The sequence below is a fragment of the Urocampus carinirostris genome, chromosome 2 (assembly GCF_059441175.1).
Source record: "Urocampus carinirostris isolate Australia breed hairy pipefish chromosome 2, RoL_Ucar_1.0, whole genome shotgun sequence".
Classification (NCBI taxonomy): Eukaryota; Metazoa; Chordata; class Actinopteri; order Syngnathiformes; family Syngnathidae; genus Urocampus; species Urocampus carinirostris.
In genome coordinates this window covers 29,049,655-29,064,433 of record NC_142350.1, presented here as the reverse complement: position 1 = coordinate 29,064,433, position 14,779 = coordinate 29,049,655, and the positions used below count along the sequence as shown (strand labels likewise).

The 14,779-nt window shown below is 38.6% G+C and overlaps 1 protein-coding gene across 6 annotated transcripts in view; it reads left to right on the top strand.

The window, feature by feature from the left end:
• The first annotated feature begins 1,190 nt into the window (after positions 1-1,190).
• The window catches only part of LOC148371599 (tetranectin-like), a 29,330-nt gene continuing 15,741 nt past the window's right edge, over positions 1,191-14,779 (top strand). The window contains exons 1-8 of one of the 6 annotated variants that reach the window (XM_088326142.1): positions 1,200-1,866; positions 4,176-4,287; positions 4,406-4,525; positions 4,638-4,770; positions 7,241-7,485; positions 11,928-12,008; positions 12,960-13,035; positions 13,105-13,170. In XM_088326142.1, the coding sequence (XP_088182268.1) occupies positions 1,568-1,866; positions 4,176-4,287; positions 4,406-4,525; positions 4,638-4,770; positions 7,241-7,485; positions 11,928-12,008; positions 12,960-13,035; positions 13,105-13,170 (1,132 nt within the window). In that variant the 5' untranslated portion in view covers positions 1,200-1,567. Of the gene's footprint in view, positions 1,867-4,175; positions 4,288-4,405; positions 4,526-4,637; positions 4,771-7,240; positions 7,486-11,927; positions 12,009-12,959; positions 13,036-13,104; positions 13,171-14,779 lie in introns of those variants that run through there. The other 5 variants (XM_088326141.1, XR_015849473.1, XM_088326143.1 and 2 more) reach the window with 5 other exon arrangements.

Here is a 14,779-nt window from a genome sequence, read left to right as displayed (position 1 = left end):
GATCTTTTTTTTTTCAGTCGTTGAAAATGAAAAATGTTTTTGAATTCTTCCTTTTTATCCTGTATCCTGAAGATCCAATGATTCTGGGTCATTTGGTGAGGTATATCTCCATTTTGAACACAAAACCTCTGTTTTTGGAATATTCATTTTATGTGGTAGTTGTAATATGAATTTGCTGCCTAGAATTCAGTAAGTTACATAATTGGCTACCACATTCACCAACACCGCATCACGCATCAGACCACTACTTAAAAAATCTACAGTTTTTTTCAAAATCCCTGACAGAACTACCATTTTATTTATGTGAGACTAAGTCTATGTGCTCGAATAACCTCAAATTTAACCCAAACAACCCCCAAAATTATAGTATTTTTAAACTCTTTTCTTTTTTTCAAATAAGGACAGGATAGGCTTAAAAATAATGACAAAACGCTAATTAAAACACATTTTTAAAAAGTGATTCCTAGCAGCACGTCATAGGATTTTGTAGTAGTATTTTCTATTGTAAAATCTTTGTAGTATATCTGTAGTATTACTGTAGTTGTATTTTTGTAGAAATTTGTACTAGTAATAGTGTACTATTGCTGTAGTATTTGTGCAGTTGTATTTTTGTAGTATTTCCACTGTAGAATATTTGTAATATATCTGTAGTATTTCTGCAGTCAGATTTTTTTAGTATTTATGTAGTATTTTTATAGTATTACTGTACTTCTACAGTATTATTTTGTGATATTTTCTTATTTTATTTTTTGTAGTATACCTTTAGTGTTCGTGTAGTATTACTGGAGTTGTATTTTGCGGTATTTCTGTTGTAACATTTCTGTAGGAGTATTTTTGTAGTATTTCTGTAGAAGTATTTTGAATTATTCCATACTTGTCTTTGTAGTATTTCTTAAGATTTTTTTTTTTTCTGTATGTTGTATTTTGGTTTTAATATTTCTGTAATAGTATTTTTTGTATCATAGTATTACTTTAGGAGTATTTTTGTAATATTTATATAGTATTGTTTTCTAATCAGAATGAAGACAAAATAATTTTCATATTTAGTTTTGTTGTAGTTTTAGTAGACCATTTTTGTTCGGCAGACCGTAGTTTGCTACGATACTAAACCTAAAATCGCCCCTGCTTCTAGCTAAAACGTAACACAACTGAAGATTGATTTCAATTGAATATATTATGTTAATAAAGAAGAAATTAAATAATCAACACTAAATATGGCCAATTACATATTTCAATATTACAAAATCCTCTTCCGTGAAAAAAGATCTGAAGTTTGATTATCATAAAACAATTGCGTGTTTATTCCGTAGGAGAGCGCTGTCGCTCTTACCCTGCCAAATATTTGGAACTACCAACATTTTAGTGATTGAAACTTCATTGATCACACGATGAGTATTGAGGATGATAAACAAAATATTGTGTTAGTCATCAGAATACCATGTGCGACGTGAAGCCGGTGCTGCCGCAAGAAGACAGCCTGGTGGCCTCGTTGCGGGCTTGACAGAAAGAAGACTGGGGATGCCATAGCTCGTCAGCCCCTCGTCGCTATCATAGCCCCGGGAGGGCTATGGCGGCTCGTCCGGACGACGACTGGCCGCCGAATTTGTGTGCAGGACCCCGGGCGCTGAAAGGAGCTTTGACCGATGTGGATGCGCTCATCCCAAAGGATGGGGACAGCGAGAATCATGATGGTGACGGGGAACTTCTGAGATTCCGTGGGGATCCCGGCGTTTCTATTTCTACGAAGGAGCAGGTGGATGATTTTGACGGCACTTTGTCTTTGTGCTTCGGGGGTCATGGAAACCCCCCGCCGGGGAACGAGGACGAAGTGACGGTGATCACTGAGTACACGCTACAAGGGGACGAGTAAGTCGCTTTGTTGTTGTAGTTGTAAACGCACGCTTTCAATGACGTCATCGTGTTTTTTTGCATTACAATGTATCCGTTTTCTCATGCTATGTCATCTCAAAAACGCAATTCCATAGATTTACTACGAATTTAACGATGTGATGAATTTGCACGTTAGTCTGTATGCGCCGAAGTGAATTGGTAAATCGTATGGTGATACTGTCGTAAACAAAGAATCCCAGTGTATGCATCAAACGGTACAAATTACCATAATCTTGGATTGAACAGACACTAGAGTGACACAAACGCTCTCTAGTCGTTTTTATTTGGCTTTCATAAATAAGGATGTTGTATAAATAATGAAATATTAATATTAAATATTAGAGTATAATGACGATATGGAAACATAACACCACCATGATAATCGCTTTCTACTATGTGTTATTAACAGACAAATATTACAGTGTGTAACTCTTTATTTGAATCTTGGCCTTTGTTTACAACTTCAAATGATTGCACCAAAAGAAATCTTCTGTTCGCACATAATTATGTATTGGTTTTGTTATTTCATTTTTTTGCTGGGGAAAAACCCCCACATTTTATCCTAGTTTATTTTGTCTAGTATAATGAGATTATTGTTATTTTTTAACATTTTTCCAAGTAAATCAAGAACAATAACCCTGGGAATCACATAGCATTTACTGAAGAGGCAGATACATTTGCTTATTTTCAATATTTCTTATTTATTTTAAGGATTACTTAAAGCCAAAGAAGGGAATGACTTACCAAAAAAAAAGGAAATGTAGTTGTAAAGGGGGTAAATGCTCCCCATTTACATAGTGCTTTTCAAGTCACTGAAGACCTCCCATAGCGCTTTACTATGTTCTTCTTATTCACACACACACACACACACACACACACATATACACACCGATAGCTGCGTCAGCCATGCAAGGCTCCTATGTATGATACCATCCAACATAGGATGTTCTAACTCAATATATGAGTCAAAAAAGTAGTGACTTTTTTTCTTGATTTTATTGTTTTTAAGTGTGTGTGTGTTTATATATATATATATATATATATATATATATATATATATATATATATATATATATATATATATGTACAGTGTCTGAAACTCGTGACAAAAAGTTACCGGACACCCGGGCAGACAACTCTGAAAAGTTGCCTGCCCCATTTTTCACAACTTGAAACACAATAAGACAACTAATCGCAAAAAAAACCCATTGTTGCAAAGTATTAAGGATTGATCATCAGAATATATAACAAAACAACACTTTCAAATTAAGTTTATTATAAATCTACTTATAACATTCATTGCATATATATGACTTTGCTGTTTTTCATCTGCCATCAATATGTACCTGTATTTACTCATCTTCATTCATGCAATGTTTGCGTTGCGTCGTCTGCTACGAGCAGTGTGAACTCCTCTTTCGACGATGCTTTTAATGCACGTTTACATTTTGTAGCGTCATAAATTTTATTAGCTTCTTTCGAATCTTTTTTCTGGGGCTGAGGTTTTGGCTTGATTCCTAACTACTTATCCATTTTCTTCTGTTCTCTGTGCGTCTACTTTGGAAAATGATATGCAAATGCACGACCTTATAACGCTCGGGAAAGTCCGGAAGCACGAAGTCATTCGATGCAGGCTTCTGATTGGCTGCTGAGTATGCAAATTGCCAAACGAACTTCCGAAATTTCCAAACCGAACAAAGATTTCGAAATCGGGAAAGATTTTTTTTATCTTGAAAAAGTTGTTGGCCACCTGGGCGGAGACGTTTTGTAAGTTGTACGCCCAACGTAAAAGATGCACACCCCGGGCAGACGTTATTTCAAACACTGATATATATATATATATATATATATATATATATATTATACATTATCTGCACCACTTATTCTCAGTGGGGTCGCAAGGGTGCTGGAGCCTAGCCCAGCTATCTTCGGGCAGTGGGCAGGGGACACCCTGACTCAGTTGCCAGCCCATCGCACGGCACACAGGGACAGACAACTTATTCGCTCATTCACACCTAGAGACCATTTGGACCAGCCAATTAACCTGACATGCATGTTTTTGGAATGTGGGAGGAAATTGGAGTGCTCGGAGGAAACCCAATTTAGCTGTAAGACACAATTATTAAGGGAATCAAAGAGGTACGATTAAATAAGCATGCATATGCTTCTTCCCTTTTCTTTCCAGACATTTTTGTTATAATTGTTTTTGTTTTTTGACTTGTTGCTGTTTTTTTTTTTCTCATGGCTAAAATAAAATTTCATTCATTCATTTAATGTATCCACAGGATCTGGAATGCTTTAAGTGAAAGCTACAGGCAGGTTATGGCGATGGATTGGAAGCAGTCCCGAACACACTCCCTCCTCATGTCCTCCTCATTTAACCCAGAGGAGAACGCGGTCAGTGACTCAGCCCCTCCACCCACAGCGTCCTTTTACTACCCGCCAAACCTCGCTTCCATTCATCCGACAAATCCTCTAAATAAACCTTTCGCCCCCTGTTGTGGCTTCTGCTCAGACTCAGACCAAAGCCACAGTGACAGATGTAGCTGACATGGAGGAGATGAGGGAACAGCTGGACATGCACTTCATCATCGTCCCGTCTATTGGCGAGGAGACGCTTTTCACAGCCGAGCAGGCGAGATTTTTCAAATGCGGGTCATTATGTGGCTCATGCTAGCTGTGGAGGGAGTTACAGGTGACCCTCGCTTGGATCAGTGTAAGCCTAATGTGTTTTCTACCCGCTGCAGGTAATTGAAGAGATCGAGGAGATGATGCAGGGCTCTCCAGAGTTTGAAGCATGGAATGTTCCAACACCATCAGACCTGGTCGTGCCCTCTCTGGAGGTTCAGCCCCCTAGAAGAAGTCAGAGTTATGAAGAAAGTGAGTAGAAATGAGAAAAAACCTTGTCTCTCTTTAATCATCAAAGAACACTTACCGTATTTACTCACTTAGAACACGCACACCTAATTTTTGATCGGTAAAAAATGTTTCCGTAGTGAAGTGGTTGGCTCAATTGCCTAACTCGTGACTGGGTGGAAACATATGTTGGCCTGGGTACCACCAGGTTTTACTTGCCCTAGACACATACAACAGGAAGTGGTGCAGCCCTTCTACTCGAGTGGTTAAGGGATCCAACAAACCATCAATCCATCCGTCCATTATCTGCACGGCTTATCCTCAGTAGGGTCGCGGGGGTGCTGGAGCCCATCCCAGCTATCTTCGGACAGTGGGCCGGGGACACCCTGGACTGGTTGCCAGCCAGTCGCAGGGCACACGGAGACAGACATCTCACTTGCTTATTCACACCTAGGGACAATTTGGACCGGCCAATTAACCTGACATGCATGTTTTTGGAATGTGGGAGGAAACCGGAGTGCCCAAGCGCGTGGAGAACATGCAAACTCCACACAGGAGGTTCGAACTAATGACCTCAGAACTAACCACTCCGCCATCGTGCCCTCCAACAAACCAACAGACACGAAATGTTGTCACAGTTTTTCTCAGCTCAAACTAAGCATTGTAATTTACAAACATTGCTGAATACGTGCAGTCATGATTAAAATCATCATTTACAACATAAACTATGAACACAATACCAACATGACATTTAAAATGTATTTATTTAATGTCTATCTAAGTCCCATTCACCATTACATCACTAGAGATTTTTCCCCTTGTCGTTTTTTTGGGGGTTTATGTATATATTTCAGTGCGACTTTCTTTTGTCTCCATTCTCTAACATTCCTCTCTGGTACTGTGAATGAAAATAGTGTGATAATTCAATAAAATTGAATGCTGTTTATATGTTAGCTGTTGGTGTTGTGTTGGGGTAGGCAATCCAAAATGTTGAAAGAGCCTTATTGGACCAAAACAACAAAAAACAAATTTGTCCGAAGCCACAAAAATTAAAAGCTTCATGTAAGCCTACTAATGAAAGCAACATGTGCTTTGTGTATCTATATTAGCTATATTAGCCTACCATAAAGTTTAACGCAGCGCATCCTGTATAGAATGATGCACAGCGTGACTACCGTAAATTCCGGACTATAAGCCGCTACTTTTTTCCCTAACTTTCATCCCTGCGGCTTATTCGGTGACGCGGCCAATTTATGTAATTTTTCTAACGGCCGCTAGCGGCGCTCGTGTGTTGCTACCTGTAACAGGCACCGTTTGGGATGAAAGTTATTATTATTAAAGCTTTGAAAACTCTCTCGGTGTACCCTCTTTCTTTGTAAATATGTTTAACCCATGTATAATATGTATTTGCAACTGTATAATTTTGTAATGTATTTATTTGTTTTTAATTTTAAACACTTATTCTGATATGTTTTGCACGGATGAACGAAAAATGACGGGCGGAACAAACGCGGGGTGCCGAGTTTAAGTGGGGACCGCTAAAGGTGAAGGACGGACAAGGAAAGAAAAGGGGGTAAAAAGTTGGTTAAAGAAAAAGGAGTTGCGTGAGTAAATGTGTTCATCTGATATATTTTTCCCACCCTTACCTTTGGAAATATACACTTTTTTCCTTGGATTACTTTCAACGGGACCTGGACTCTGCAGGTCTGCATCAAACCTTAAGTACTGGTATCATTTTCCGTTCATTTTTCCGGCTGTGATTTTTGGACTGCGGACTTTAATGAAGGACATTTAGTTTCAATCGCGGGACTTGAAGTCGGGTTTGGGTTAATTTTGTGTTACATGTTTAAATGTGGGCACTTGCGGCTTATATACAGGTGCGGCTTGTGTATGTACAAAATCGGTTTTCCTCTTAAAATGTGGTGGGTGCGCTCTATAGTCCGGAATTTACGGTACTTATCGAAGGATACCTCTTCAAGTTTAACGTCAGTGCAATATTAATAAATTACAGTATGTTTCATTTATTTGATAAAATTAAAGAAATGCAATAAAAAAATCAAACATTTGATGTGATTTTCTTTTTATTCTACACATTTCTACCGCATTGGAAAAAAATTTGTGTCATGATCGTCCTACAGAACCATATTAAAGGAAAAACATAGTTACCTTCTCAAAGAGCCGAATGCCTGGCTGAGTAGTCGGCCCTCACACATTTTCAGTTTACCAAATCTACCACACTTTCTGAGAAGTTAGGACATCGCTGCCCTAATATCATTAATATTCACTCTTAGAGAGAGCATTAGTGTGAGCACCATGACTAAGCCTTGGGCTTCTGCATTGTAAGGTATTGGTTCTCAAAATGCCTACGGATACTGGTATCTCTAAGACATCTTAGTTGAACTCCAGAGGTCCTTGTTTTTTGGATGATTTTACTGGTAATGGCTTGTTTTTAAATCAGATATTGGAACTAAATGAGCAAATGTGTGACTTGCAGAAGTGCGACGACTAGATGTCTCCAAGCTGAACGAGTGTCTGGAGAAGACTGAGAGCGCCGTCGCCAGGCTCTCAGAGGAGCTGGTGCAGCATCTTGCTCTAAGGGACGAGCTGGACTACGAGAAGGAGGTGAAGAACGCTTTCATCTCGGCGCTTATCGAGGTGCAGAACCGTCAGAAGGAGCAGCGTGAGGCAATAAAGAAGAAAAGGAAACTCAAAGGGGCAGCGGAAAAGTCGCTTGGATCGGTGAGTACATTCTTGGTGAGGTAGAAGGACAGTAGATAGATAGATAGATAGATAGATAGATACTTTATTCATCCCCGTAGGGAAATTCACACTTCCAGCAGTCTACCCCGTTGTTTATTAACAGATGAACATGATGCCCTAGGGGTGCTTGTAGCGAAGTGGATGACGTCACGCCAGTCCAAAAATTCGACATCCCTGCGGCAGATGGAAAATTTTTCTTTGTGAAAATCCAGGGATACACCACCTCGTGTTAGCAAGTCCGCCTCCTCTCCGATTCCCCCCAGTTTTCGTGTCTCTGTTTAGCGGCGTTGAAGCCGGATTGCTCCGGGTAGCTCCGGGTGGCTACACGTTAGCGTCCGGAATGCTAAACGTGAGCCACGTTTCCGCAAAACACAGCAACTGCGCGCCCTGTGCGCTTCGATGTTTTCCACCAGCACTCGATGATCTTATTTGGTCGTGAGTTCGCATTTACCATGATTACGGATGGTACCGAAGACTTATAACGCCGCTAGCCGCTTCGCTAGCTCCGGCTTTTCTTCCACGATAGGCCCCTTCATCACGCCGGCACGAGAATTTTTCAGGGCAAGGAGTTGAAATTCCTTGAATACACGCATTTCTTGTGTGTTAAAACCCATGTCCATAGGATAGAAGTAATCCATAGTGTAGTTGTCAAAACGGGAAGAAAAAACACCGAAGATAGGAGCAGACAATAAAACAATAGGGCAGCTGCTGGAAAAGGCAGCCGCTCGCGGCAGCGCCGCTTTGATCACGACTAACCCAGTAGTCATCTTCTTTTGTATTTTGTGTGTTCTATGAATTTCGGGTGATGAAACTGTTGGTAAATGGCTGGAGATTAACTTTTTCTCGAGAAGTTCAATGACAGAATATTCTGGGCACTATTGTGTATAGACAAAAGTCAAGTCACGTCACATTTATTTGTATAGCCCTTAATCACAATATGTCTCAAAGGACTGCACACGCACAATTACACCATTCCTGATCTAAAACCGACATGTGGGCAAGAAAAAACTCAAAAACCTCAGAATGAGGAAAGTAAGAAACTAAGAAGGGGCCACACACTTGGTAATTCCCCTTCTAACATATGCCACAAGTAACTCTAAAAGGCTCAGCGGTTATATCACCGTATCTATCTGAAAGGTAGGATCTGAATCACGAGAGGATAATTCAGATCCAGTAAGATATCATGGTCCACAGTGTCAACCACAGCACTGAGATCCAGTAGCAGCGCCGCAGTCCTTTGCCAGGAGAAGATCATTGGTTACTTTGACCAGGGCTGTCACAGTAGAGTGATTTGCCCTCAATTCTGACTGCATTAATTCAAAAAGATTGTTTTCAGACATAGTAATTAAGCTGCTGTGCAACAACCTTTTCAAGTATTTTAGAATGACAACAGAATTACTACAAAAATACTAGTACAGAAATACTACCAAAACACAGATCTAGTAATAATACAAAAATACTACAAAAATATAAAAATAGTCAGACTAGAAAAATTCTACATTAATACTACAGAGCTACTACAGAAATACGAAAAAAATACAAAGGAAATAATACAAAAATGCTACTAAACTAATACAAAATTATAATACAGAAATACTCCTACAATATTACTACAGAAACACTAAAAATGCATGTACAGTAATACTACAAAAACACTTCTACATGAATACTACTTCAGAAATACTACAAAAATGCAGATAGAGTAGTGATACAAAAATACTACAAACATCGAGATGACGAACTGTTGCGCTAAAATTCTGACGAAGACATGGTTAATCTTATCTATCCCGGCTGACGCTCAAGGAAACTGTGCGGGTCAGATGTATCGACATTTCGTTCTGTATACACGTGTACACGAATGACAATAAAGTAAATCTGAATCTGAATCTGATATGAAAATACTACAGATATACAACTATAGTAAGACTACAAAAAATCTACAGTAATACTACAGAGACACTACTGAAATACAAAAAAGAAAATACAACGGAAATACGACAGAAATGCTACTTCACCAATACCAAAATACATATAAAGTAATACTACAAAAATGCTACTACATAAATACTGCAAAAAATACTGCTACATAAATACTGCAAAAAATACTACTACATAAATGCCACACAGATAAATTTACAGTGTTACTACAAAAATACCACAGAAATACCACAAAAACTCTACTAGAGAAAAAACCTACACAAATACTTAAAAAACCCTCCAAAAATACAACTACAGTAATACTACAAAAACACGACAGTAATACAACCAAAATATTAATATACTAAAGAAAATACTACAGAAATAGGTCAAAAATGCTACTCCACTAATACAAAAATACTACAAACATAATACTGCAGAAATACTACATAAGATGGAATTTGATGAGTAACATTTGAAGCAAGCTTTTTATACTATTTTTGAGGTGTTGCAAAAGTCCATAGGAAACCACTGCTGCAGTTCTGTTTTTTTCCATCGTTTACTCATGAGCCTTTCAAGAGTCCCCCCTCTCCCTACCACCGTGGTCTTGCGGTTGTTGAACTCCTTGTCATGAGGTTTAACATGCAGCTTTGCACAATCCATTTAGGGCACTCATGTAGAGAAGGGGAGTCATTTTAGCTCAGGGGCCACATGGTGAAAAAAAACATATTTGCGCCGGCCAAACTGGTAAATAAATGGCATAAAAAGTGGGCCTTAACTGGAGGGATGGGGGTCTATTCGAAGGCTCAAATTTTAATCAGGATTCAAGGATGTAAGTCTTGATTATAAAGTGAGTATTGAGGGTTTTACATATTTTTTTCACTAAAATTTTGTCGATTGTAGAGTCTATCAACAGCGCATTGATAAGAAAATAAAAAATAAAACGCAAGACATCAAGTGAATTAATTTCCTCTCCAGTTTATTTAACTTGGGGAAACTCATGCAGAATGGAAAGTGACTAAAATAGCACAAAAACACTTCTTTAAAAGATCGATTTAGATATAAAAGTATTTCTGCTTTTGATTTATTTATGAAAATGTTTACCCAAATATGGAAACTTTGCTGTTTGATTTCATATCTATTATAGAAAGGAGCTTCTTTAAACTTCTGTAGAGACACCCAGGTGTTATTTTTTATTCTATTTTTTTTTCGTGTTGCCTTGAATAGCATGTCTGCGACTTTTACTTTAAGTAAAATAACATCAGGAAATGTTTTCTCAATGTTCTCTGGTTGATAAATGGTAATCGGCAAAGAGGGGAGCCTTGCTTTGGCGACATCCTGTGGACATTAGGGCTGCACAATTTGGGAAAAAACGTAATTGCGATATTTCAGACCTGTATTGCAATTTCGTTAGCATTTTCGATTTCCAAAGAAATGTGCTGTTTTTCATGAGAACTTAAACATGCAAACTTACCACGAGTATATACCTGAAACAAAATAACAACTAGTGATCTACAAATAAAAAACGAATTGCAGTTAAATAAAAGTTCTTTATTGTCATTATACAAAAGTACAACAAAATTGGAGGGCTTATCCTTTCAGTGTAAGAAAGCAATTTATAAAAGAGGCTGGCTAGCTACATGCTAGTGTCGTGTAACCTTTACTTCAGCTAGGTACCAGTGATAATGACAATACAAGAGTCACAAATGTAGTGGTTTTCCATGAGTAGTAGCTCCATGACATCCATTTCATGGGTGATGGATCTGGCTTTGGTGACCAGCCATCATCGGCAAGAGTGGCTTAGGATTTGATAGCCTAGCTCTTAGCCTCCTGACACCACCTCAGTCCAATTCCGGATGCGATGACAATCCATGGAGCACCCGCCGGTGATCTGCATTACCAGCTGTCGGGTTTCTTTTGGTGGCCAATTGTGCAAGGGCTGTTTGACTGACTGACAGCTTATACCAGCCTGTCCCAGTTGCGCACACAGTTTGTAAACTTTGCCTTACCTTTATTGGCTAGTGCCATTAAAACTTTCCTCTGATATGCTGGCGCTGTTAAAACCCAAACTGCGACATGCATTCATAAATCCTTGAAAAAAACCGCATTGTCTTGCGATTACACTATTGACCATGTTACATCGAAATATCTGTTAATAGTTTCCACAAAAGAGTTCAGATAAAAATATTCTACTGTTCTCACTGATCTTTTTAATACATACAGTACTTCCTTTCTTTTTTTCTTCTTCCGTATTAAACTCAATTATTACCCAACACCTATAGAGCCCTTTCCGCGATTTTTAGGACAAAGTGTTTGCTAGCAGCAAGATAGCGATATTATTTTAGTCATCAAAGTCAACAAAAAAAAAACATTCTTTGGATTTCTTCCTGTGTAGGTTCTGGAAAAAATGAAAAATTGGCTTTGAAAGTGCTCGGAAAGTGCTTGAATTTGGCCATGAAAAAGGTATACGAACCCTGATTTTAAAATGTTCTGTCCATCCTCAGCGTTTCAGCATAGAGGGCCTGTCGTCGGTTATTCAAAGCAGCTTTCGACAAACGTTTGGGGGTGAATGCAGCGAAAGACAGGTCCACTTCTATTTTGTGTCCTTATTTCAAACTTTCATTCACAGGGTTGGGAGGGTTATTTTAAAAATAGAATCCGATACAGTTACCTGTTGAAAAATGTACCGGTAATCAGTATCGTAATCCCGATACTATAATATTGAATTAATGTAAGTGGATTAGTGGATTATCCCAATACCAAATATGCTAATGAAAGACAAAGCAATATAAATATAACTACACAAATGAACAATGAAACCTTGAAAAAGAATTGGAAGAAACCAAAGTCAGGTAGTTGCTTATAGTCCTACAAAAATGTGCTCAAATTTTAACCACATAGTATGGTTTATTGAGCAAGAATATAATTTTCCATTTCACAAGATACGTCAAGATATGCTCAGTTTTAACTTATATTAAGCGGACATTAAGAACACAATATTGTTTTAAACACACCAATTGTTCACGTTCTGAATTTCGTCTATCGTCGTATTAAATATACAAAATATAGTTTTAAATAAAATTGTAATCCTCAAAAGTAATCCTTAATTTAACTAGATAGATAGATACTTTATTCATCCCCGGAGGGAAATTCACATTTCCAGCAGCATCCCTGAGCTGAGAACAATACAGTACTAAAGCAAAAAGAATACAATATACAAATACCCAGTGTGACGTGCAAATGCCCACTGTAGCGTGTTAAATAGAATATCTAAATAGTGCTACAAAGAATACATATTGCAATAAAATTCGGTAATATGCAATGTAGGTGGTGTGGTTTAATGTGGGCTTTGTCCCTGTCATTTAAATACATTTTTTTGCTATAACTTTAAGGGAATACAATTAATTTTTTTGGGGTTTCTTGATTATGTTACATCTATTCAGTTCCTCCCCAACCCTGTTCATTATTATCGTAAAGTTTTAGCGTTTGCGTGCTGTATAACACTGATAACAGAATGTTTTTATTTCATCGAATAGTATTTGACCACCGTCATCCCCTACGAAAAAAAAGGAAACCCCCCTTCCATCGAGGACCTGCAGGTCCTGATCAAAAGTAAGTTTGTTTCGTACTGCATTAAGTCAGAGATCTCAGTTACCGTGGTGACCGTTTGCTGTAATTTAGTTCTGCACGCCATGAGAGACGACAGCGACAAGGTGCCGGCCCTCTTAACCGACTACATTCTAAAAGGTAAGAAGGCCCATTTGTTTGTTTATAATACATTTGTTTGTACGATTCCATTTTTTGTTGGACTTGTTCTGATAACAATTTGTGGCTCCTGATGCGGCTGTGTTGTATTGTCTGATACCATACCGGCCGTTTGCTGATCCAATTGAAAGGGAATGTATGCAGATTTTATCAACTTCGTCTTACAATAGTTAGCATTTTATGCTACAGTGAAGAAAATAAGAGTTTGAACACCCTGCTATTTTGCTATTTCTCCCACTTAGAAATCATGGGGGGTTTGAAACTTTCATCGTAGGTGCATGTCCTCTGTGAGAGAGATAAACTAAAAACAAAAATCCAGAAATCACAATGCATGATTTTTTTAACGATTTATTTGTGTGATATAGCTGCAAATACTTATTTCAACACCTAAGAAAATGAATGTTGATATTTGGCACAGTAGCCTTTGTTTGCTATTACAGAGGTCAAATTTTTTTCTGTAGTCTTTGGATTCAGGTCTGGAGACTAACTGTGCCATGCTAGAACCTTGATATGCTTCTTACGGAGCCACTACTTGGTTTTCCTGGTTGTGTGATTCGGGTCGTTGTCATGTTGGAAGACCCAGCCTCGACCCATCTTCAATGCTCTGGCTGAGGGAAGGAGGTTGTTCCCCAAAATCTCACAATACACAGCCCAAGTCATCCTCTCTTTAGTGAAGTGCACTCGTCCTGTCCCATGTGCAGAAAAACACCCCCAAATCACCCCCAATGCTTCACAGTAGGGATGGTGTTCTTCGGATTGTACTCTTCATTCTTCTTCCTCCTAACATGCTTAGTGGAATTATGACCAAAAAGTTTTATTTTGGTCTCATCTGACCACAAAACGTTCTCCCATGACTCCTCTGTATCATCCAAATGGTCATATGCATATTTAAGACGGGCCTTGACATCTGCTGGTTTAGGCAGGGGAACCTTTCGTGCCATGCATGATTTGAAATCATGACGTCTTAGTGTATTACCATCGTGACCTTGGAAACGGTGGTCTCAGCTCTTTTCAGGTTATTGACCAACTCCTGCCGTGTAGTTCTGGGCTGATTCCTCACCTTTCTTCAAATCATTGAGACCCCACAAGGTGATATTTTGCGTGGGGCTCCACTCCGACTGAGATTGACCGTCATGTTTAGCTTCTTCTGTTTTCTAATGACTGCTCAAACAGTGGACCTTTTTTCACCAAGCTACTTGGCAATTGCTCTGCAGCCCTTTCCAGGCTTTTGGAGGTGTACAATTTTGTCTCTGGTGTCTTTGGACAGCTCTTTGGGCTACTCCATGTTACAAGTTAATGTCTTACTGATTTTATGGGGTGGACAAGTGTCTTTTTGCAACTAATGACCTCAAACAGGTGCATCTGATTCAGGATGATACATGGAGTGCAGGTGGACTTCTAATGGGCGGATTAACAGGTCAGAATTCTAGATGATACACAGGTGTTTAAATACTTATTTGGAGCTGTACCACACAAATAAATGGTTAAAAAAATAATGCATCATGATTTCTGGATTTTTCTTTTTAGTTTATCTCTCTCACAGTGGACATACACCTCCGAAAAAAAAATCAGACCCCTCCACGATTTCTAA